The following is a 27,695-nucleotide window of genomic DNA, read 5'->3' as shown; positions in this document are numbered from 1 at the left end:
AACAACTCAAATCGTTTATTAAAGTATCAAAGCTGGAATATTCACTAAGTTTGGACCAAAGAATGTCTTTCTTTATGTTATCATAATCAAGTATAGTTTTGAAAGAGGCTGTGGTTTCTTTAGATGGCTCACAATCTATGCTAACAAGAATTGATTGGTGGTCCGACAACGTATTGTCAAGGACATGAAAAAGATATTCGTTCTTTACTATATCCGTAATGAAATGATCAATAATTGCCCCAGTACTACACCGTGTTATATATTCAGCGGATATTTTGTTGTAAATGAGAAGCCCATTACTTAATAGTGTATCAATATAACTTTTGACAGAACGATCACTAACATTACGCAGATTGATGTTGAAATCTCCAAATATATAGGAGTTCTTATATGTGACAGTAATTTCATCCAATTTGCTTATAAAATCAAATACATTTGTATTAGGCGATCTATATACTGATATAATATTAGAACCTAATTTTGTTAATTTAACCCCTAAGATGTTAGTCAGACCAAAAGTCTCGTTTAAAATTTCTGAACTATCAATTTTACTGTCAACGTAAATAGCAGTGCCCCCATACGCATTTTCACGATTTGGGAAATAGGGTGTAAAACCCGGCAAATTGTAAAAAATATTTTCACCCTCTCTTAACCATATTTCTGTAAGTATTACTATATGAACATCAAAACTAAACGAATTTTTCAAAATTTCTAAATAATCTAATTTGTTACGTAGACTCTGTATGTTTAAGTACAAAATATTCAAATTACTTTTCGAACATATCATGTTATGATTGGTTGCGCTGGTGAAATGTTTCACCCTACAGTAACTATTTAGGTTTTCGATCTCTGTTAACATCGCTATAATCAAGTAAAATATAAAGTATAAACAAGTGTTGATAATTTATTCAAAATTATTAGAATAACACAGAAGGTGTAATATATTTTGTAAAGACATGAGTTCATAATAAAAGTGTGCATATCAGGTATAGATTTTTTTGTTTTTTGTTTTAATATAACTGAGTGTAGGTAATTTGAAAATTCATGCAAAAGTATTAAAATTAAGTAATTTTTGAAGTATATTAAAATTAAGTAATTTTTGAAGTATATTAAAATTAAGTAATTTTTGAAATATATCTTTCCAAAGCAAACATTAATAAATATATGCGTATCAGGTATAAAATAATCTTTTTGATTTATTGTAACTAGGTGTTGATAATTTGAAAGTGCATGCAAGAGCATAATAAAGTAATTGTTATGGTATATTCCATCAAAACATATGTTAGTAAATATGTGTCTATGTGGTATACAAAGTTTTTTTTGCTTTAATATTTGTTTATTAGTTCTTAATTTGTGACGAAACATATCAGTGCTTTCGGTACAATCGTTTAAAATATTATTACCTTTTAAATAGGTAACAAGAGTTTATATAACTTTATAATTGAATTCATTAAGTTTAAGGAAGTATCTATCGTACACCTTAATACTATTATTTCGGATACACGAAAACAAATATTAATTAATAATCCAAGCCCAAATAAACTCAAAACTATCCATTCGAACCCCACGAGAGCGAGAGAACATGTGGATTTATTACAATCAAGGTTGATAATCCGCCCACAAAAAAGGAAGAAATTGTTTTTACGACATCGTAAAAACAATTTCTTCTTCCTTTTTTGTGTATCACATCCATCTTCCTTTAACCTATTTCCTTTGATTTTTTTCCAGCTTTTAAAACATGCATCACATTTCCGCTTGTAGTATAAAAATAGTGTCCAGTTTATATTTATAGCTTTTAAAATAATGCAGTGCTATAACGTTTGTTGGTCATTTTGCCGATTTAGAACAACATTTTCCGTTTTCAACAAAAACAAATATAAAATGCCAATCGTTCAACCAACCGTAAATGTTTGAATTTTTTTATCGATGAATCAAATAAATATTATCTAATGGGCATTATCATATCGAGAAGATGATCGATGCGTTTACATGTCGGGGGTAGTTTCGAAAATTTATATTTGCCATAATTCACCATTCTTTTACCTACCTTCAGCACAACGCAAACTTTATTGGTAATTAAACAAATTTAAAAATTAATTGGTATATAATGTATAAGTATAATCATAAGAAAATTATTTATATATGCAACGTTCAAAATTTCTATGTCAATTGAGGGATTAGCGAACTTTAACATTAAAAGTACAGGTTTTCTTTTGATGTGAATAAATAAATTGAATTGTCCTTCATAAATTTCGACAGAACTAAATATTTTCTTTTTGCACAAAAATTTAAATAGAAGTTTAAACAAAAAAATGAAGTGCGCTTATTTAAAAAGCACAGTTTTGGACGATTTTCAGTGATTCTGGGGCTTACACATTCGATGAAATAGCAAAAATTAATCTAACGTTTCCTGAAAAAATTTGAGTTGTCTCGGATTAAAAAGAAATTTTTTTGAAACATGTCAATTTTCCGATAACGATCTTTTTTTTCAGTTTTGAAAATGTCTACTTTGTAAACTAGTTTAACAAAATCTCCGATCAATTGAGCAAAACTTATTTTAACAGATAGTTTTCACTGCTACCGTATTTTAAAATTCTCTTCGAGCTTTAACTATTTTCTTTGAAAATATCCCGTAACTTCCATAATACGCCTACGACGTAAACTTTTTAAAGCACCACATTTCAAAAAGTTTAGTAAAAGCTTTTGACATTGTACACTTTTCCAAAATGCGTTCTATACGTAGTGAATACGTAAAATAAAAGTAAATTGGGTATCGAAAAAATTGAGCACGCTTTTCTTATACTCGTACATGTCATATAAATGTTGCCAGAAATATCCATTTAAATAAACTAGCATATATTTTCAATTTAGCAATAAAATGCTGGTTATTAAGTTTTTTTCCTAAAATGCAACATAGAAATGTTATGTTTTTAATGATGTGGTAACGTTTGTTAAAATTAACATTTGCACAGAACTTTAATTTGAAATTTTCAAACAAGCGTCAAAGTATGTATTAATGTCCAAATCATCGGATCACATGTGTGTAAACTTAAAGCACATACGTACTTATGTGAGTTAAGTTTTTAATTAAAATAAGTTATTATGATTAAAATTATGGTTTAAAGTAAGTTATTTATGGACATAACAAAGAAATTCGGATTTATTAAAATTTCTTATATTACATTACAGCATATCTAATTCTTTTTTTCCACTGTCTTCTTTTTTAAGTATATTTGAGATTGTTTATTGACTCAAATTTAAACTGGAGGGACCTCACTAATCATTTGAAACTACACTTCAAAAAAATTATAAGGAACCTTTATCGTGTTCGTTTGTATAGCTCAGAGCAATTGGCCACTTCTGTGTACTATGCATTATTTAACTCCAAACTCCAGTATGGGTTGGTTTGTTGGGGTGGGGCATATTTAAATAAAATAAAACCACTACTTATATTGCAGACACATGCTATTAGAGTTATATGTAGGAAAGGTATATTAACTTCATCTTTAAATTTGTTTAAACATTTAAATATTTTACCTGTAAAAAACTTATATCTCTATAAAACTTTATTTCTCTATTTAAAATCTGAAAATTTTATTATTAGACAGTCTAATAACTACAATTTAAGATCAAACTATGCCAGACTTTTTCATATTCCTAGATTTCGCAATATTCATTTCACTCAATCTTTCAGTTATACTGCACCGAAAATATTTAATACACTGCCAGCTGAAACTAGATTTATCAATTCTAGATCTAGATTTGACAAACAAAAAAGGTTCTGGCTTTCTAATTTAAATTACAATGAAACTGAAGATCTTCTACGTGTTTTGGTGTAATTTTAATTTAATTTTAATTTAGGTTTATTACTTTTTTTAATTTTTTATACTTTTTTTCTTTTTTTTAATTTTATATAATTTTCTTTTAATTTTAAAAATTCTGTATTATGTATTATTATTCGATATTATTCTTTTTTTTTATGAACTTGTTGACTTTATGTCACTTTTTTCTTCCTTAATTTTAAAATGCATGTACCTTTTTGGAACCCCAAATAAAATAAGCTTTGTAAATGACGAATGGTTAATTTACTTCTTTATTTGCAATTATTTTTTAAGTAAATAATTAGCTATTGAATTATACAATTTTTACTTTGTTTTGAAATAAATGAATATATGAAAAAAAAAAAAAAAATATTGCAAAAATTGTATTCCAAAATGTATCAAAAGCTTTAGCAGTTTTTGTTTACAAAGTAAACCTATTAAAGTAAACCTTAACTTTTTATAAAGCATTATTGAAGTCACGGATCATTTGCAAACTAATCATATATTATACGATTAAATATCAGAAGGAATTTTGTATACACTTGGTTCTTTTTTTATGCGGTAGATGCGTTCCAGGGAAATCCGCATAAAAAAAAATCGCACAAAAAAAGACATACATTTATATGCAAAATGATGGATACGTTCCATTTATTCAAAAAATCGCATAAAACCCAAATAATGTTTTAAAATGCACCAAGAATCGCATAAAACAAGATTTATAAATAATAAGATTTAGTTTTTTTTCCATAATATTTTAATAAATGGCACATATGTATGTTAAAAACAAAAACAAAACTTATTATGTAACAAAAAACAAAACTTCATTTAAAATCATATTAAGAATGTTTTCATCATTATTCGCTGTCTGATAATGTGCGAACCCGTTTGTGGATTGGTGCAAGATCACTTTCATCACTTGAAGATAAAATTACGTCATCAGATCTACATGGTAATGCTTCTTCAGGAAGTTCAGTGATTTTTTTTTCTTTGATAAGGTAGTCAGTAATCAAACTCTGTGTAACCTTTTTTCACAAAGTTTTGTTTTCTAATGTTTTCTAATATGCAAGCTTTTTTAATTAGTTTCATAAAAAAACAAAATGCAATGCAAAATGCAGCATAAAAACACGCAATTTTAGCGGGATATTTTTGTTTTTGTCTTTTTTGTTTTTAAGAACAAATCAAGAGAAAACATGTCAATAAAAGGAAAAAGTTCAAGGTATAAATTTGCATATACCTAAGGAGAAATTCTTTCGTTGTATTGATTCCGTAATAGTAGAGTTGTAGTTGTTATTCTTATTCGTTTTCAGAAAAAGTGAATCACCAAAAAGAATTAAATTCGAATAAAATTTTTTTTTTTTCTTGCCATAAAAAAACCGCATAACTCTAAAATGTCACACTGTGACATTTTAGAGACAGTGAAAGGTGAAAATGTCACACTTTTATCCACAATTATATACAATACAAAAACTTTTGAGTTTGATTTCAGCGTGGCCAAAATATCGTAATTGTGCAGAAAGAAGAAAAAGTGCTTTATAATATAAAATTGCTTCTCAATCAGATATACATACATATTACGTTTAACTACATTGTGGCCTTTGAAACCTTTGAATCTATGATTGTGCGAGATAAAGATATAATTTAATTTATTTAATTTTGTTTTCTCCATAAGAAGTGCTAATGTACAAATTTTATTATCGTGTATACTCACTCAAAATAACCCGTAAATAAGTTGTGGAAATCTACTTTTTTAATTTCATTTTTCTCATTAGTTTCGTCAATTGCTTCATTTGCCTTCGATATTCCTTTCTTTTTCTTTTCCAGAAGGGGACGAAAAAGCTTTTTACTGGAATTTGACTCAGTTTCAGTAGTTTCTGCCAATCCTGTTCGAAATTCATCATCTGCGTTCTCATTAGTTCCCGCTTGGGAACGAAAAAACTGTTCACCTTGGACATTATTTATATCTGTTTTTGAATTTTTCTTTCTACTATTTTTATTTTTATTGCTCCTGTGACCACTTTTGCTCATGTTATTAAAACTGCTTATGCTACTAATACTGCTACTACTGCTACTTGCAGCTGATGATGACTCAGTGGATATAATTTTTTCCTGCTGTTTACGAGGCTGGAATTGTTTTCTTTTCCTTTCTCTAGACAAATCCTCAGTAATTTGCTTTTTAACAATATTTTCAGCTAAAAGTTCGACATCTGTAAAAGCTGAATCATAATATAAATCCACTGTTAAATTTTCATACTGTTCTCGTGGGACAGTTTCTTGTTCTGATTCTTCAGGTTCGTTTTCTTGAACATTTGTAATGTGATTTATCTGTTCACTAACATCTCCTAATTCATGAGATTGCTCCAGTTGTTGTGCCGGGTGCGACTGAAGATTAATATCATTGTGCGGTGGTGAAATTTGGGTGCTAGAAATTTCATGAACTTGAGCTTGACTCAAAATTTCAATTTCAATAGGTCTATCCAAACAACTATTAATTAAATTTTGATTACCGTGTGGCGATGTTTCAAAAACTGGTCGATTGATTCTTTTTGTACGATTAGAATTTTTAGAGGCTGTTAATTTTTTTTTACGTGCAATTTTTTTAATATATCTCTTCTTGAATGGTAAGAAATTTTGTGAATTACTTATTTTATTTTCATTATTTTCAACAAAATCACTTTTACGTTTAATAATTATTGAATTAACGTTATTCGTGTTGTTATCGTGTAGAGACGATAATTCACCTTCAATTTCAAAATCTTTTTCAAAGTCAATTATTTCCAGGATTTCTTCGTTATTTATTTTATTTTTTTCAATTCTTTCATCATTAGCATTTCGTTTCTCTTTTCTTAAAAGGAGTTCATTATTTTCAATAGCAATTAATGTATCCTTCGGTTCTGCTCCTTTTTGTAGTAAAACATTGTTATCTCTTTCTGCTTCATTTCCATTGCTAGATTCTGAAGGTTCTTCTGATACAGAAGTTCTATCCGTACTGGATTCATTTTCAATTGGATTTTTATTTGATTGAGATGATTCTGAATCATTACTGTATTCAGGTGAGAGCAAATCTGTAAGTAAAAAGAAAATTTGTACTTGTATAAATTTGAGTATGTTTTCATTTAATTTAAAACAATTCAAAATATAGAACAATGAAATTTTATTGAGAATTTTTAATACCAGAACATGATATTTCGAGTAAAACATCATTGAAATTTATTTTGCGTTATTTTTGTTTTACTAAAACATTAACTATTGAAAATTTAGTGAAAACGGTTTGAATAGTTAGCATTTTAAAATGTTTCTAATAATTACTACATAGTACTAAAATTTCCAAATATTTTTAATTTCTAATAAGATACCTATACACTTTTTCCAATTGCAATTAGTATCAATCAGACCTGAATAAGTTCACTTATTTAGTTATACCCGTACGAACGTATGTTGGAAGCTAAGCTCACCAAATTTTCACAAACGATTTATTGCAGTAAGTGCCAAAACCCTATTTAAATTGGATATGATCGGGGTATTGGTTCGGCTAGCTGCTATACAACTTCAAAAGTTATTTGGCTATGCCTCAGAAACTATTCAAGCTATGGTATTGAAATTTCACACAAACGAATATATTAGTAGGGCCAAGTGTCTGACAAAAGTCGTTGAAATTACTTGGCTCCTTCTGGTAACTGCCATGCAACTTCAAAAGTTATTTGGCTGTATCTCAGAAACTATAAAAGCTATGGTATTAATATTTCACACAAACGAATATAGTAGTAGGGCCAATGTGTTTAATAAAATTCGTTACAATTGCTTCTATCTTTCTGGTAGCTGCCGTACAACTTCAAGAGTTATTTGGCACACAGTATTTTGAAAAATACAGTACTGAATTAATAAAATTAATATGGTAATATGGCAACTTAAAGTCTGTTCCATAGTCAGTTATGGCATATTTATTCGCACATAGGTTAACAAATTCGTACGGGTATCACAGAGTTGACAAAGTCAACTCTATTTTTTCTCGTTTTAAATCTTTTTAAACGTGCGTTTCACTTATATGAAAATAGGCAACTTGAATATTTAAATATAAAATGTAGAAATGAGTATGTGCAGATGTTTCATTTTCAATTTGAAACGAAACCTTGAAAAAAACTACAATACATTTTTATTATAACATGACATCTATATTTCAATGCCTTCTTAGAAAATTTTATGGATTCGAGAAGTATCAACAGTTATGATGTCTAGTTTTGCCAGAAAAATTTTTGGAACAATTGGTTAGTTATAATGTTCTTCATGGATTTTTTTTTAACTCCTGGAAAAATTTAATTTTTTTTGCATTTGAAAGCGTTTAAAATTTTATGTAATACTGTATATAAAGTAATAATGTATTAAAGTTTACATAAATTGAGAAAGCATTGCGGGCTTTAAATGATTGTACATATGTAAGATAATAAAATTAATAAAAAAATTAATAAAAAAAGTAGTGAAAAAGTAATAAAAATAGTAAAAATATAAGAATATAAGAAAGGGAAACAAGAAAATAGTAAAAATAGAAAAAATAAAAATATTGCATATGATATAAGAAAATTTTAAATGTAGCGTCCTTTATTTTAATACTTAACAATTTTTGTATAGCCTGTACGTTTCGGTTAATTTTCAAATCTTTATCAGGGTTGAGAAATAGTTTGATATGATATTAATGCTTTTTACAATATTTTATACATTTCTTATATGTACACTTGATAAAAAAAGTCTGCGTGCACTGAGTGTTCCTATATTTTTTGCTTTAAAAAAAGATAATTCAGAATATTAAAAATAACAATTCAGAATATTTGTATGAAGTTCGGTAGCCTTTTCTTGCTAATACTTCTTGTAGCCTTTTTGGCATGAAATGAACCAGTTTGGAAGTTTGTTCAGTTGTGATTTTTGACTATTCTTTTGTTATGACATCTTTCAAAATTTTTTTAGAACTTATGGTTCGTTTACGTATTTTGCTCTAGGATTTTCTTCGCTCTAGGAAATCCCATAAATACTCTATAGAATTGAGGTCGAAAGATTGGGGTGATGTATGCAACTGCTATTTGGCAATATACAACAGCCACAGCTTCACAATTTCAGCGGTATGCTTAGGGTCATTGTCATGATGAAGGCAATATTCTGTCTTAAAACCTAATTTCTCAACACTATTCTTTAAATTTTCTTTATAATTTTAAAATATCTAAATAGTCCTCTTTTTTCATTATTGATTATATAAACTTTAAAACTCCTACACCACTAGTTGCCATACACCCCCAAATTATTACTGCACAACATAGGGGATGTTTTACTGTTGGAAGTAAATTTCTTTTCTTAAGCCCGCTACCACATTTTGTCCAAACCAACTGATGTCCTCTGATTCCAAAAATGCAAAATTTACGTTCATCCTTATTACCGGCTTATTATTATGTCTTTTCCGAATTCTATACGTTTTAAACGAATTGCTCTATATATTAATGGGTTTCTAGGTACTACTCGGCCTTTATAAGTAGCTTTTTTGAGAGTTTCGGGCACAGTATTAGCGTAAATGCTATTTTTAAATTTAATTTTTTTTGCAATTTCCGAAGTCGCCAAATTTGGACTCGCTTTTACACTTTTGACTATGTCGCATTTCTCCTTAGGCATCAATTTAGATGGCGACCAAAAAGTAGCTTAGAACTAGAGAACCTGTTTCTTTAAAATTATTTATTACTTTTTGTACAGAAAAGCGGGTTCTCTTTACGATTTGGCCTATTTCTGTAAAATTTTTACCCTCTTTCCAGAAGCTTAATATTATTTCTCGTTCTCTTACGGATATTTCTTTTACCTTTGGGTTCGTGTTAAAAATTGTTGAATAATTTTCAACTGCCGATTTCAAAAATTAGTTTGGCGAAGTACTTCTGACTTTAAGTCAATGTTATGTAACATTTTGTTCCTACAAACTCCACTGAGATAACCTTTCTGGGAGCTCTCTTCTGAGAATCAGGTACTTTACGCAGACTTTTGTTTGTTTTTTTTTATATGTACATATAATGAAATGTTATATTTTGTAATGTTAAATTCTATAAAAATCATTAAAAAAAATAGTGAATGGAACAAACCTAGACTTTTACAAAATTTAAACTATAATAAAAAAAATCAGATGTGGTCAGCACATAACCGACCGCAATGTGTAATTCTAGTTAGGTGAGAGTGTTACAGAACATTATAAAAATTTCTGTTAAATACTGCTTTCTAATTTTTAGGACATTAGTAAGCTTATAGTTAACATGCAAATGCATATGCAAATTTGGCTCTTAGTAGACTTTCGCTTTGTGCTACCCGAATTCCCTGTTCCAAATGCTCGCCAGTTAGTTTCGGTAACAACCAGAACTCAAATATCAAATTTCAAGAAATTCCATCAATTCGTTTCATAGATATGATGAAAAATGTAAAATCGGCCCGCAGATCAGTTTTCGAGTCCTGATCTTTCTAAAAAATTTATATGTTCATTGTTTCAATACGAAGAATTTAAATATTAAATTTCAATGAAATCGGTCGATTATTTTTCTTTATATACGCAAAAATGTGTATTTGGCCCGTAGTAAACGTTCAGTTGCTGATACCTGATTTCTTCCAAAAGTTAGGAATTTTTGCGGACGGTCGAGCAAAGCTTACATACGAAATTTCAAGTAAATTAGTTGAATATTTTCTTCAAAATGTTCAAAAATGTAAAACAGGCCCGCTAAAAAGTGCAGTTCCCGAGGCCTGATATATCCCAAAAGTTAATCAATCCGTGCCATGGTGGAAATAAACTTACATATAAAAATTCATCAAAGTCGGTTCAGCAGAACTTGAGATACACGCGTGCACGCACAAACCGACAGGTTGCTAAAAATAGTTTATTTACACTTCCCTACTATGAAGAAGTGCATTCCCACAGAAAACTCGATATGCAAAATTTGTTCTCATCACATAACTTAGCTATTGTATACTGAATACGGTCGGTAAAAATTAAATATCACAAATCAGCTGTTTATTGTTTACTATATCAATTTTTCTAACAAAATATCTTGAGAAACAGTATCAAAGGTTTTTTTTTTATAAATAGGACGTTAACATTGTGTTTCAAATTGGCACTTTCAAAGAGAAAAAAAATATAATTCAAATACGAATCTGACTATCGACGCTCAATGAGAATGATATCGACCCGACAACATATTACAAAAACAAATTGTAGTTAAATTAAATGAAATTTTAATTAAGTCGTTGTAGTTGGAAATTGGAACTTAATAGAACTGGAACACATTTGGTTGTCACACTGTTTGTCAGTTATAATAAAAACAGAGACCTTTTGCATAAATGTATCAAATGAATGTATTTAAGTTAAATCAATGTATTAATGAGTTTTTAATATGTATGTATATAAATTAACATAAATAAGTTGTTGAGACGGCTTTTATGCTCTGTGTAACGAATAATTGTTATTACAAATAATTTTTTTTCAGTTTAATTGATATGCAAACGAATGCCAACATTTCATTCAATTGATATGAAAAACGAATGCAAACAAAAAAAATTAATTAAATTGATAACCGTGGGAACACTGATACATGTCTTCTGGCAACGCAACATGCATTGCTTTCTTTGATGTCAACCCTAATTGTGGGTTGCCTCCAGCACAGACTGTGTGGACAGAGCATTGACGGTCAGCCCCACGCACATGACATTGTCAAAACCAAAATAAATTCAAAGAAGAGAAAAGCTGAGAATTCACCAGATATGAAACCGACTCTAGAAATGAATAGCACTAAAGTAGAAAAATCTCCACAAATTGGAGGTTTTTCTTAGAGTTAAAAATATCGATTTATGTCTATTGTCAGAAACATACTTGGAGCAGTATTTGGATGTAGTTATAGATTAACAGGGCAACTCACCCTGGTAACCATTCAAGAAGAGGTAGTGCTATACTAATTAAGAAAACGATAAAGCATAACAACGAATTCAAAATAGAGACGGAGAAGTTTCAGTTTGTTATGGTTAAAATTGAGCCTACTATGCAGAACTCAATGTTGGTTCAGTATATTCTTCACCAAGATGTAAAATAAAAAAAAATATTTTTAAGGATCATTTATTCGCGGGGGAATAGATTCTTACTGGGTAGTGACTATAATGCCAAACATTTGGATTGGGGCCGTAGATTGACTTCAACTAGAAGTAGAGAATTAAGGAAAGCTATTTGAGAAATTTCTGTATTAAAAAAAAATTATAGGAGCAAGTTCGAGACCATATACTGGGTAGACACAAACTTAATTTGAGTAAGGCAAGAGTGAAGCCCTTCACAAGAACAAATCTTGAAACAAAAGTGAATATTAAATATTTCGGGGTGATACTTGACTCACTGTACAAAAAGTACGCAGGACTGCTTCCGTTTGTATTAACATCTTTGCACTATATGATGCTGGTTTAAACCATTGATGTATACGAGAGTTGCAGATCGGTATTAATATAGAGAAAGTAGTAAAATTTTAATAGAATACTTTTTCCTGCGTTTAAATTACGTGAACTACTTTTTATAAAAGAAAAAATAAAATGCTTACACTCGAAAATAAACAAAACGCATTAAAAGCTTTAAAAAAATCTCATATCATGTTGTAATAAAATATTTTTTAAGTGATGATTTTGTATTTAACACTTTTATATGGAACTATCATAAAAAATTTATGATAGTTCTGTAATAGTAAATTGTGGCAAGTGAGTGTAAGTATACACTGAACGCAAAAATTATTCCAAGTGGAAATACATGGTGGATAACACAAAATTTAATATGTCGATGGTGATTTGGAAATGTGTGCAACAATTTATACCATTGGTTAGAGGATCAAAAATTGCTAAAACAATTTGCTTCGGAGTTGGTTTAAATAGCAACAGTTTGTGAGGTATAAGAATTTTAGTAAACTTCTGCTTGGCTAAATTTTTTCACTAATGGCTTCCAACAAACAGTTTTTTGTAAGGACCATTAGAGACGAATTAGAACATTAAAAAATAAGAAGTAAAATATTATAACAGCGAATTTGCATGCACATATTTTACATATTAGATGCTTCTTGAACTACCTACCTCGGACCGAGTGATTGCATGTATTCGGGGAATTCAGCCGTTGCATGTATGTTGGAAGCACTCAGCTAGCTCAGATCTGATTGTTATATATGTTGGAAGGGTTTACTTAGGTTGGATCCAGTCGCTTATATATGTTGGAAGCACACATCTAGCACGAATCTATGCGTCGTAATATTGAGTTATTAATATGCAATTGTTATATGTGCATGTGTATGTATCTATAAATACTGGGTGCCTCATATTAAGTGAACTGCTATATACCATTGTATATGGATTGTGAGCAGTACGGAATGGCAAAGAATAAATCAACATCTGGTATCAAAGACGATACGTTTTTACACAACCCATCAAATACTCATTTATTACATGAAAAGTGTGGATTTATTACCACTAGAAACCGTTGGTAAAAACAATTACCTCTTTATAAATTAATAATGAACGTTGTTTTGAATTTGGGCTTTAACCCAATCAGCGGTAGGGAGACTTTATGTATTAATTTTATGTGTGTTTTATAAATTAAAATTATTATAATTCTTTAATTTTAAAAATTGTCTTATCGGATTCAAATTTTTGGGTTTTAAATAAAAGATTTCCTAGACAAATTGTAGGTTAATAATTGAAGGGGACCGATTTTTTTCCAAGTTCCTGTATAAAGTTTCTTATAGAACGCATGCACACGACGCACAGTTAAATAATACGATATTTTATTATTCAAATGTGTTAAAATTTTTTAATGTAAACTCCCATATTTCTTAACTGAAAATTATAAGTAAAGGCTTGTACTTATAAAGGAAATTTATAAGTAAAAAAATGTATGTGTCACTTATTTGTGTAACAGTCTGTGTACATTTATAAATTTATGTCAACCTAAGTAAATTAATCAATCACATTGCAACGACAATAATAACATATTGAGATTTATAAATCTTGTGAAAATACATATATCGAATATTGCAATAAAAGTCAATATTTTTAAATTTATCCTTGTGCTACTAAGTGTTACTATAAGTGCGTGCACACAAAATTATTTAGATTTTTTGATAATAAGTAGCTACGAGTATACAAAATTTATTTTTCTGAAATTTGAATAAAATAGTATCTCCTCGTATATGGAACACAATTATTCTGTATGTACATACAAAATTATATTAAATATTTTGAATAATCGTAGACTGATATATATTACTTTTATAAACTAGATTTATGCTCCGATCAGAAGATGTTTTATTATGCTTTTGTGTTTTGTAAAAAAACATTTATGTGATATTTTTAGTTTAAAGCTTTTCTTTTTTTTTACCGACCGCATTGTATACGGTAAGGTACGTCATGTGATGGCACCAAATTTTTGGATGTCGAGTTTTCGATGGGATCGCACTTCTCCATTGTAGGGAAGCGTAAATAAACTACTTTTATAAAGATGTCGGTCTGTGTGTGCAATCGTGTATCTCAATTTCGGCTGAACCAATTTTGATGAAATTTTATATGTGAGTTTATTCTTCACCAAGATGTAAAATTAATTTTAAGAATACGAACAAACAAAAGAAATAAATTATTTTTAATATACTAGAAACTTGTAATTTCTGTTCAAAGTAGTATAGGAGTACGTAGTCGCCATGACCTGGTTCTATTTTTCTTTCCAATTGTGACGATTCACAATCATCTTCTACGCCGTCGAGCCACCTAGATCTACCTCTTCCTCTAGAATTATTATGGGCGTGCTTTTAGGATTCTTTTCGGCGCTCTTTGCTCTGACATCCTCGCCACGGGTCCTGCCCATCGTAATCGGTGTGCCATAATGGTTTTTATGATGTTGCTAACTTTTATTACTTCTTCCAGCTCCCGATTTGGTCTTATTTCGCATTCGTCGCTTTCATTTAATTTTGAACCAAATATTGTTAAAAGAAAACTTTTTTCGAATATTTTTAGTTTTTCCCCGTCTGGCGAAAAAGGTGCCGCAGCTATAGGTTAAAGCAGGTAGTATTAGTGTTTTAAAAATTCAAATTTTTTTTGACCTGGTTAGCCTGTATTGGAAGAGCTTGTATTCGTAATAGCATTTTTGTGCCGCCCGAATTTTTTCATTAATTGCAATGTGCATATCGTTTCTTTCGGTTTGTGACGCAGTAAATAAATGAAAATGTAAAAGTTATAATTGCCAAGACATACTTACATTTTGGGGATGTCCCCGCCTATGGACGCGCATCGTCAACACATACTTGGTCTTGGACTTATTGATTATCAACCCGACCGAACCAGCTCTTCTCTTCAATATAAAAAACGTTAATATTTTTGCATAAGAAGAGCACCTGTTTTGCCTTTTATTGTTAGGCTTAATAATAATATTTTAATACAAAAATAACTTACACATGTATTATATTACGGTATACTACTTTGAATTTGAAAACTTTAAACTGAGCACTAAAATATTTATTTGAGAGTATTTTATGTTAAATTCAAAAATAAATTTATTTAAATTTTTAGACTTTTTTGAGTTATATTTTGCGTTTGTTAGGGGTATAAAATATTAATAGAACTTTTAATAATATTTGAGCTGTCACAAAATAAAAGTATAAATACATATATTATTTTTATTACGAGAGAACATTTAATATTTTAAAAATTTAGCATTATTTAAAAATTTTAATGAGAACATTTAAAAATAAATGAGAACATTAATATTTTAGTAATTTAGTATGTATTTAAAAATTTTAGACTTAAATATAAGAAATATTTTTTATTCTAAAAATAGTTTTTCAATTAAAATTTCTTTCGGAAAATAACCATACAAAATGTAAATTATTTATCCTGTCATATAAAAGGACTAACGCTATAATTCATTTTAAAGTAAGTTGTGCCGAGCAATGAAAATAGTAGTTAATAACTGTTGTTATTATGAATTTATTATGAACAGTTTGCTATTATGAATTTGCAGTATTGTGTTCATTATCAAAAAAAGTCGTTAACAAAAAACTGTATTTATTAGAAAAAAAAATTGTAATGAAAAGAACGAAACCTGCGCTGACAAATGGAACTACAGATTGGTCGAGATTTCGTTTAGAGATTGAACGATAGATAGATCTAAGGAAAATAATAAGAACGACCCAGCAGATAGATGAGGAGGCCGAAAATTTTTAACTAAAATTATTCAAAATGCGGCTTCGAAAATTAATGCTATTAGAAGGGGTGGCATTAACTATCGTCCACATACACTAGCAAAAGTAATAAAAAGCAGACGGGCGAGAAAGAGGGGACAGCAAACGCGTGATCCTACTGATAACTCCAGTCGTGAATATAATCGTGAATCGCAGCAACAAAGACGCTGTATTAGAAAATACAAGGAGGATTTGGTTGCTAATTATGTTGAAAATTTGACGGCTTGTGGGAAACTCACTGTGGAGGGCAACAAAGAGAATGAAGCAACCTATCAAACATCTCGCTCGTACTAAAAATAAAGATGGTACGTGGGCAAAAACTGACAAAGATAAGGCAAATTCGTTTGCGGATCATTTGGCCGATATATTCTGTCCACATGACAGTCAGAGCGTGTATGAAAATGAGGAATCTGCTTTTGTTGAGGATTGCGTGACTATTCCAATTGCCAAGGAAAGAGATGTTATAGAGGAAATCAGGACTCTTAAATCTAAAAAAGCTCCGGGCTTTGACCTAATAACGGCCGAAATTTTGAAAAAATTATCCAAAAGGGCTATAACGATGCTCACGCGCCTAATAAATGGGTGTATAAGGTTTAATTACGTGCCCGGAAATTGGAAGGTTGCAAAGATTATTATGCCGCACAAACCTGGCAAACCTCTACACACTTCGACTTCTTATGATCAATTTCATTGATGATTTCAAAACTGCTAGAGAAACTTTTATTGAGAAGACTTCAGCCTATAGTTGAAAGTAAAAAGTTAATCCCGAATCATCAATTTGGTTTTCGCGGAAACCACTCAACCATAGATCAGATTCATAGAATAACTGACCTAATAAAAAATTCACTGGAAGAAAAAGCAATATTTATCAATATAAGCATCTTATGACAATTGTAATATTTTGTTTGTGCTAGTTATGAGCTTGCTTTGAATATACAGCAGAGGTAGATACGGATGTGTTCATAAATATCATGGAGTTATCAATTAAACATAGAAATCAGATTATATATGTTTTACAAATACGAATACGAAATTAAATGTGAAAATATATGAGTATATGTACATAACGTATATATGATATGATACGATGTGATATATGATTGTACAATTAAAATATAAAACTATAAAGGTTGACAAAAACCATCAATTAAATTTTACTATAACAAAATTCTTTAAAAATTAAAAGTAGATACACTCATTAAAAATTACAAGTAGATACGTATCAGTGACTAGGCGTGACATTTCTGAGCACAAAGAATATTCCTTCTTTAGTATTTTTCCAAAAAAAATTCCAAATCTTCTACACAATTTAAGATAGAAAGCTGAAATTTTGTATACAAATAGGTCTTTACTGGAATTTTATTTTTCTAAAAGAAAACCTATTTCCTCTATAAATGTTATAGCCCCTCAAACTATATACAGCACAAAAATTCCATAACCACAAACATATTGCAAGTTCTACAGACGCAGAAAAGGTAGAAACTAACTTTTTCTAAAGTGAAGCAGTATAGTCAAACATCTAAAATGAAGGCCGTTAAATCGTTACCTGAAACCCGCTTTTTTCGATTCTTGGATGAAGATTCAACCAATAATACAGCCAGGCATGGATTCCGTATTTTTACCGATTAAACTATACGATAGAAATAAAAAAATTAAAGTTGCTGTAAACCGATTGCTTTACTACGCAACTTTGTTGACCATGTATTTTATTTGGTTCAAAAAACTTTTGCAATAGAATAGGCTTATTCTATTGCAAATTCTATTAATTTTTAAAATGTGGCCAAACGACTCTAAAAATATGTTTCACATTTGCGTGCTATGACTCTCCTAAAAACTTTTCTTGAAGCATTTTCTTAAAAATTTTAAAATATTCTAAATTCTTTTTTTTCTTTTTAATTAATGATAAGTTGTTTCGATATGAAAAAGTTGTCGGAGAGCTACTTAAATAATAATAGGAAAAAGGTTCGGGTAGCTGTCATACAACTGCAAGAGTTAATTTTAAATACTTGGTAAAATAATAAAGTTAGATTCATGAAACTTGGCAGTCATCGGTCCAATTATAGTTCAGACATGTTCGTGTAGTTTTTGTGAAATCCTATGACACGTACGCTAATTCTAAATTTTTCAAAAATAGTCTTTATATTCGGATTGTCAAGGTGTAAGGTAGAGTTCAGTCGATTTAGACAGACTGAAACATTTTTACTTGTCGCTTATTAATTCCTTTACAATTTTATTCATAAAGTGTAATTTCTTGTTATCCTTCCTATATGTATATGTGCAAGTATATGAGACATAACAATTATATGTCTTGCTAATATATATATGCATAAATGTACATAGTATAGAATATACATAATATAAAATGCTTTTTATAATTGAAAAACAAAATTCCCCTTCTTTCAACAATAAAACATTTTATGCTTAAGCATATAATGATTACATAGGTACTTAAATCGACATTCGTATATACATAACGTATTTGTATATGCATATGACAAATTTCGTTAATGTTTTTTTAGAGCAGGCATGTCAAACTCATTCATCATCACGGGCCATTTTAGCGTTTCCGCAATAAAAAGACTTAAATTACTAAATTATACTCAAATTTTGATTTTTATTGTCAACAAAAAAAAAAATATAAAACATACAAATAACACAGTCTTACAAAAAAATATGAAATTATTTTTTTTAAATAAATTTAGCAACATTTTTCTGTTAAATCTTCGAATATGTTAATCTCGATCTCACATCCGTTTTAGTATTTTTTAATATAGAAAACAATTGTTCATACACAAATATGTGTTTCCGAAGTTTGCTAAAACACGCTTAATTGATTTATGGGTAAATAATTTTAAATTTTGGTAATTTTCACTTCTCTAAATTTTTGTTGTAATATAGAATCGATACTACAGCATTTCGATTTCAATTGCAAATTTGCATCAAGTGTTTCAATATCAACAGAAAATGGAAAAGTAAATTGGTTAAATTCATTTTTACATCTATTAAAATCTAAAATCCTCTCAAACTTGATTTTTAAAAATTTATTTTAATTGGAATGTTCGGAAAATTTCGAGTTTACTTAACTGGTCCACTGTTTACTGTTTGATATAAGAAAATCTAGTGTTTAAATATAAGAAAATTAAACTGATTCAAATATTTAAGAATTTTATTTCCACTTCTCGAAACTGTATTTTTCGCGTATGCATAAGTTTGGTTTTGTATGTCAAACCCCCGAAAAACCGCCACTATAGTTTCAACACTTTCTTACTAATCTAAATCAATGTAAGAATTAAATTTAAATTATGAAATTTAAATTAAAAATCGTAACGAACCGCAGGATCAAGAGGATAAGAAAAAGAATCGGTTAACAAGTAATATATGTATATGCACAAAATTAAAAATTGAAAGACAATGTCATCATTAAAACATGCTGAACATGACTTATTCATTTAAATTTGATAAAAATTTAAATGAAAAAAAACTAGATTTTAAGATTAAAAGAAATTTATAACGTTAATTCAAGATTTCCACACATAATAAAATCAATTTTGAAATACATATGTGTACATATGTATGTTTTTATTCATTGTTTTTTCCTATTTCTTCGTAGTTATAATGGTCATATTTTTTCTTTTAGACGAAAAACACCATTTTCATGTCAGATTTATATGACAACTTTCTCATGAATAAAAAAAATCATAGAAGAGAAGATTATAGAAATTTTAAAAACATTAAGGGATTCAGAACTATACATAATTATATAATATATCTAGGGTTTTCTGTCAGAACATGATATCTAATTTTTGACAAAAAAAAAGTTATGAACGCAGAAAAAAAAATTAATTTATACAGTAGTTTTAAAAAAATCCTTGAAGAACATTATAACTAACCAATTGTTCTAAAAATTTTTCTGACAAAATTAGATATCCACAGTTATTCACTTCTCGATGTCATAAAATTTACTAAGAAGTCGTTGAAATATAGATATAAGAGTATATCACGTTATGCACTTTTGAAATGAAAACGTATTCCAATTTTTTTTTTGCCTTGTTTCAAGTCGAAAACAAGACATCTGCACATATTCATTTCTACAGTTCATATTCGAATGTTCAAATTGGTTATTTTCATATAAATGAAACATAGGTTTAAAAACATTCAAACTAGATGAGTGAATTTATTCAGTTCTGATTGATACTAATTGTAATTGGAAAAGGTGTATATCTTATTTCATATATAGAAAAATATGTTAAACTTTTTATTACTACGTTATATTCAGTAGCAACATTTTAAAATGCTCGCTTTTTAAACAATTTTCACCAAATCTTCGTCAAATTTTCGTCAGTAAAGTTTTTAGTAAAACAAAAATAACACAAAAAATTTCAATGGTGTTTTACTCGATATGACAAAAATTTCGATATCATGTTCTGACAGGGAACCCTAGATATGTAGGTACTTAAAATTAATGACAGAGAATAAAAATTTTAGGGTTTTCTCAAAGAATGTGCCTATGTTCTTTTGACACTATTAGACAAAGGACATTACAAAAGCGTTGATACCTACTTATCGTCAACATCATGTAAACGAAGAATATCACTTATTTTATAGTAAAGCAGTATATACATAATATTAATTATTATAAATATAACAATTGTCTCTTTCTATATAAAAATGAATATTACTGTATTAATATATGAATAATGCTTTCTCTATTTTATGTATATATTATGATTACATATTAAATTATCTTTCTATTCAAATAAAGTTTTTATTGAAGTTAACATGGGTTATGGGCCCAGAATAAAAATTCTGTGGTCTTCTAGATAGCTTGTAAACTATTGAGTAAATAAATATATATATTTTCACTTGAATAAAGGTCTGTGTGAACATGAACTTATAAGGAAAATAAATTAGAAACTATATAGTATTATTTGAATATAAAATCTTGGCTTTCATGTTTGCTTATTAAAGACTTTTCAATTTATTGGAATTCATCAGTAACGTGTTAATTTGAAAACAAAAAGGAATCGTTTGAGATCTTGGTGATTAACGATAATTTTGGAATAAATCAACTATAAAATTGCAAATTAAAATTAAATTCTTCGTAATAATTATTTTTTGAATAATATTTCAAAAAAAAAAAAAAAATGGCACAAAACACCATGTTTAGATTCGACCAGCTTAACAATGAAAATTATGACACGTGGAAAATCCAAATGGAATCGCTTTTAATTGAACAAGATTTTTGGGAATACGTAAGGAATGTAAATGAAAAGCCAGAAGAACTTGCAGCATTAACTAGATGGAACAAAAATTACGCAAAAGCTCAAGCAAAAATATTATTAGCCATAAGTCCACCAATATTGAAAGATGTAAAAGATTGTGCAACATCACATGAGCTATGGGTTAGGTTACAACAAATATTTGATTCAAAAATTCCAACAAGAAAAGCTGCTCTATTGAAAAAATTAATATTAACAAAAGCAAATGATGACAATACTGAACAACATATTTCAGATTTCTTCGATATAGTACATAAAATAAAATCGATAGATATCAATATAGAAGATGACGTGTTGACTGTTGTCGATTTTATTACTTTATAGCTTAGCCGACAAATTTGAAAATTTTTGGATAGCAATCGAAGCTCGGGACAAGTTGCCAAAGCCAGGTGCACCTAAAATAAAAATTCTGGAAGAATACTATTCATGATCTACTCAACCATCAGAAGTTTTGATAGCTCAGCAAAACAACACATACTATAAAAGCAAATATAATTTTCAAAATAGATTTAAGAAGACTGTTCATGTGTTATACCTGCAAAAGATATGGTCATAAATCGTCAGAGTGTAGAAATAATTTTTGCAAAAACGAAAAAAGTTCATTAGTTGAGGAATTATGTTTAAATAGTAAAAATCAAAACGATAAATCATTGCTTTGGATTTTGGACAGTGGTGCTACTTCCCACATGTCAAATGATATAAAACTTTTCACTAATATAAAAACTTGGAGAATTTTAGGTTGAACTTGGCAAATGAAAGCACCACCGATGTCAAAGGTAAAGGTACAATTATAATTTTTTTGAATGGCAGAAAAATCAAATTACAAGATGTCTTGTACGTACCAAAATTACGCACAAATCTAATTTCGGTAAGCAAAATTATTAACAACGGATTGCAGTAAAATTTTGTGGTAATAAAGCAAAAAATTTTAATTTTAAAAATCATTTAATTTTTGAGGCTATACGAAGAAACAATTCATATGAAATACCAACTGATACATTTGGATTATAATGTTAAATTATCAAAGTCTATTTGCCCAAAAAATCAAAAGGAAAAGGATGAAATGGAAAACACTCCTAATCAGGAATTGATCGGCTCATTGTTATATTTTGCAACAACATCTAGGCCAGATATTGCATACGTGGTTAATTTTTTAAGTCAATTTAATTCCAATTATGGGCGAGCTCATTGGCAAGCCGCCAAAAGAGTCCTAAGATATCTCAAAGGCACTGCTTCTTACGGCTTAAAATATATTTTTAATGATAGCAAACTAATGGGCTTTACAGATGCTGACTGGGGCTCAAACTTGGATGATCGTCGCTCTTATACGGGATACATTTTCGTATGGTCTGGTAGCCCTATTTCTTGGGAAAGTAAAAAGCAAAAAACTGTGGCACTATCCAGTACCCAGGCTGAATATTTATCTTTAACCGAAGCTTCTAAAGAATCGATCTATTTAAGAGAGTTGTTAAAGGAAATGAACTACAAAATCGCTGAACCTACAATTATTTTAAACGATAACAAAAGCGCTAAAATGATTACCGTAAATAATATAATTAACAACAGAAATAAGCATATTGACATACGTCACCATTTTATAAGAAATACGATTTTAAATGGACATGTAATTATAAAATATCAACCAACAACTGACATGCCAGCAGATATTTTAACAAAAGGTGTTACATCTTCTAAATTAGAAAAATCTTTAAATGCTGTTGGAGTTTATACAACTATGGTACATAAAGTTAAAGGGGGTGATTGATACCTACTTATCATCAACATCATGTAAGCGAAGAATATCACTTATTTTATAGTAAAGCAGTATATACATAATATTAATTATTATAAATATAACAATTGTCTCTTTCTATATAAAAATGAATATTACTGTATTAATATATGAATAATGCTTTCTCTATTTTATGTATATATTATGATTACATATTAAATTATCTTTCTATTCAAATAAAGTTTTTATTGAAGTTAACAAGCGTTATTTTAGAGTTGAAAATTAAAACAATAAAATTTCCTAAAATAAATTAGAATAAGTTAAATTTTTGTGTTTTGCTATAAATTTCTAATAAATAACAGAAAAAAACATACATACTTGTATGTAGGCTGCTGAAAAATCTAAATAAAGTTAGGACCTTTAAAATTAAATTTTGTTTGTTTTACGCGCAAAAATAATTATTACCAATTTAATTTGTAAAAATATTTGATTGTTTCAGGAAAACACGTATACGACTTTATAAAAATAAATATTTGGCGCAGTCCTGCTCTATATTATGTGTCTGATTTGTTAAGCTATTTCACACTTAACATACATTATATGGAATACGGCATATATAATATATCGATATATCAGACAGATTCAAATCAATTTTGTTTTTATTTTGATATAATCAAAATTATTTTTACTTTTTTAAGAACAGAAAAATAAATATTCCAGAAACCAAAAGACACATTTAACAATAATTATCGGCGAAATCAAAGCAAATGGCATAATGCAGAGTGTGAACATATTTTTGCACCTAATACTAAATAGTCAATAAACTTATATACGTAATTTAACAAAAAGTTATGGAAAATATAAGTTTTATGAGTTTAAAATTACATATAACTTCAAACTGCGCTATTCTAATTATATTAAATTAGTTATTATAATACCTAAAAGAAAATCACAAGTTGTAAGTTCATAAGAGCATTTCATTGATGCGTGATTTTTAGAAATTTCATTTTTAAAGAACATTTGAACATTCTTAACTAATAGCTCTGTAATTAGATGTCACACAAAATAGCAATTCCTCTGGAACTAAAAATTACTTAATGAATTTCATAATACTTTTTCAACAACACTAAGTTACCAATTATGTTTTCGACTAAAACAAAAAAAAATGTTAAATTCTCAGTCATCCTTTTTTTTGTGTAGACAGCAAATTGCAATTATTAACGCTACATAAATAATTTAGAATTTCTGAATTTTATTTTATAAAATTTGTTTTTAGTGTTTGTATTTTTTTAACGATGTCAGCTTGGCCCAAGAAAAGAAGGGATGAAGTTCAAAATATAAACGAATTATAACAAAAATGTGAAAAAAAATGAAAAGTGATTTTAAAAACTTTAAATTTGATACATTCTGTTTAAATCATAAAAGTAAAATTTAAAAAAAGAATATTAGTTTAGATTATTATGTACGTGCAAATTAATCAGTGTAATTAACCAGTCTCAAAATCTTAAGAAAAAAATAACCGTTTTGGAGAATTCAAAAAAATTAGGAAACTTTTTGTTTATAAGGCTTACCATCCATTCACAAAACGCTTACATCACTTAAGATAGAAATATCAATAAAATGGATTTTGCCAATAATCTTATTTCTCTAGTAGACATTTTAACTTTTGCTGCAAAAATGTGCTTCCGGATAATGGCTTCATACTTTGAAAAGACAAAAACTTTTGTTCTACCTATTGAAAAAAAATTAAACAAGGGTCCTTCAAACAGTCAAAATGCATCATTGAAAAAGCATTGAAATAGATTTTAATATATTAAGCAATTATTTATAATTCTGCAAAAAGAACACTATACTTTATTTCAAATGTGTATACAGACTCGATGTTATATTGCACACATATGAACGATCATTTATGTGAACAAAAATTTTTTTGTATTGACTTCTCTGTTAAATATGAACTAATGTCCACTTAAAAAGAATATAATTTTTCACATAAAATCTAAAAAAAATATGTGAAAAATGAAAAAAAAATATTCATATAATGGCTACAAATGTAATATTTTCAATCAATGAAATTAAAATTTCAATTACTTTTTAGTCTATTTAAAACTCGCTTCGCTTATCATAACAATTCGGTTATTTAAATCCGTTTTCATACTATAATGGATTAATGCGTCTACTGTACATTATTGAATTTATTACTCGTATAAGTAATATAATATGTAAATTTATTTTTCAAGAACCAAGTAACATTTTTACCGAGCGCCTTGTATACAATGAGATAGGCTATATGATGATACCAAGTTTGGGATATCGAGTTTTTGGCGAGAACGAACTTCTCCACAGTAGTGAAGCATAAATAAACTACTTTTTTATAGTTGTCGATATGTCGGTCTATTCAAGTTCGGCTTAACCGATTTTGATGAAATTTTATATCTAAGTTTATTTTGGCTATGGCACGGATTGGTCAACTTTTGGAATATATCACACCTCTGGAACTGGACGTTTTTCCGCACCAATTTTACATTTTGGCACTAAACGAAATTCTATACATAGCGGTCTGTTATGTTCCGATCACATTACATTCTTTAATGTTGTAAGCAAGCGCTTTAATTTTAAAACATTTTCTAAAGCAATAGATAAACAATAGAAGCTTTGATTACTTATTTAGAGTTTAGATGAAATAAAGCATGTATGTACATACATATGATGCATTAAAAAAAAGTTTTTTAGGCTTTCTACGTAAACCTGTTACAATATCGTATATGTATGTGCATAAGGGTCCTCTTGTATATGCAGATATTTTATAAGAACAAGTAAAAACGTTTCAGTCGGTATAAACCGATTGAATTATACCCTGCACCTTTCGTTGTTGTATAGCAATTACTCAAACCTGTGAAACCATTTTATAGAGATTTCACGGATATGTCTGATTTATAACTGGACACACAACTGCCAAGTTTCATGAATCTGACTTTATTTTTCCAAATATTTAAACTTTTGGACTTGTATGGGAGCTACTCGTAGCTGTAGAGCAATTCAACCAAAACTTCAGAAATATATCTGACCTATAACTCGACACACAACTGCCAAGTTTCATGAATCTGACTTTATTATTTTTTCAAATATTTAAAATAAGCTTTTGGAGTTGTATGGCAAGTATCCGAACCTGTCAAGTAATTCCATCAAAACTGCAGAAATATGTCTGACCTATAATTGGACACATGACTGCCAAGTTTCATGAATCTGACTTTATTATTTTTTTCCAAATATTTAAAATAAGCTTTTAGACTTGTATGGGAGCTACTCGAACCTGTCAAGCAATTCCACCAAAACTTCAGAAATATATCAGGCCTATAACTCGACACACAACTGTCAAGTTTCATGTATCTGATTATACTATTTTTCCAAATATTTAAAATTAGCTTCTGGAGTTGTATGGCAGGTACCCGAACTTGTCAAGCAATTCCTCTAAAACTTCAGAAATATATTTGACCTATAATTCGACACATGACTGCCAAGTTTCATGAATCTGACTTTATCATTTTTCCGAATATAAAAAATTTGCTGTTGGAGTTGTATGGCAGCCACCCGAACCGGTGCAGCTATCCCATTATAATTTTCCGAGCATGTGTAGAATATAATTGGACACATGTATACCAAATTTCATATTTATAGCTTTATTAGTTTTTGAAATATTTAAAATAAACTCTTTGAGTTGTATGGCAGCTACCCGAACCCGTTGTCCGAATTAGTCCAATAACAATAGGGCTCGTCCTTGGCACAAAAGAAAAAACTTGTGAAAGTTTGGTGTCGATTGCATTATTCGTTTTTGAGTTATCGTGCGATCGGACGGACGGACGGACGGACAGACGGACGGACGGACAGACGGACATGTCTAAATCGACGCAGAATTTTACGCTGAGCAAGAATATATATATATGTCCATACCGCAGATGACTCCTTCAAGTAGTTACAAACTCCATACCAAAGTTAATATACCCTTCACGAAGTGCAGGGTATAAAATATCAGATTAATTAATAAAAAATTTGATGTGGTCAGCACATAACCAACCGCAATGTGTATTGTCTAGTTAAGTGAAAGTGTTATAGAATATTATAAAAATGTCTGTTAAATACTTCTTTCCAGTTTTTAGGAAGTTAATAAGCTTATAGTTAACAAACCTAGAAAAAGTAAATTTGGCTCTTAGTAGAGTTTCGCTTTGTGCTAACCGAATTCCCTGAAATGCTCACCAGTTAGTTTGGGTAACAACCAGAACTCAAATATCAAATTTCAAGAAATTCCATAAATAGATATGGTGAAAAATGTAAAATCGGGCCGCAGATCAGTTTTCAACCCTGATTTTTCCAAAAAATTTATTTGTCCATTGTTTTAATACGAAGAATTTAAATAATAAATTTCAATGAAATCGGTTGATTATTCTCTTTATATACGCAAAAATGTATATTTGGCCCGTAGTAAACGTCCAGTTGCTGACGCCCAATTTTTTCCAAAAGTTAGTAGATTTCGCAGACGGTCGAGCGAAGCTTACATATGAAATTTCAAGAAAATCGGTTGAATATTTTCTTCAAAATGGTCAAAACAGGCCCG

General features: G+C 29.0%; 1 protein-coding gene across 1 annotated transcript in view; it reads right to left on the bottom strand.

The window, feature by feature from the left end:
- Positions 1-27,695, bottom strand: part of LOC129607739 (uncharacterized protein MAL13P1.304-like) — a 133,641-nt gene that overhangs the window by 16,587 nt on the left and 89,359 nt on the right. The window contains exon 3 of the mRNA XM_055518917.1: positions 5,530-6,883. Coding sequence (XP_055374892.1) covers positions 5,530-6,883 — 1,354 coding nt within the window. The remainder of the gene's footprint in view (positions 1-5,529; positions 6,884-27,695) is intronic.

Source organism: Condylostylus longicornis, unplaced genomic scaffold (assembly GCF_029603195.1).
Source record: "Condylostylus longicornis isolate FDR11 unplaced genomic scaffold, ASM2960319v2 ptg000004l, whole genome shotgun sequence".
NCBI classification, from domain to species: Eukaryota; Metazoa; Arthropoda; class Insecta; order Diptera; family Dolichopodidae; genus Condylostylus; species Condylostylus longicornis.
Note: the sequence above shows the minus strand (reverse complement) of the source record. Positions and strands in the feature narration are given on the sequence as shown.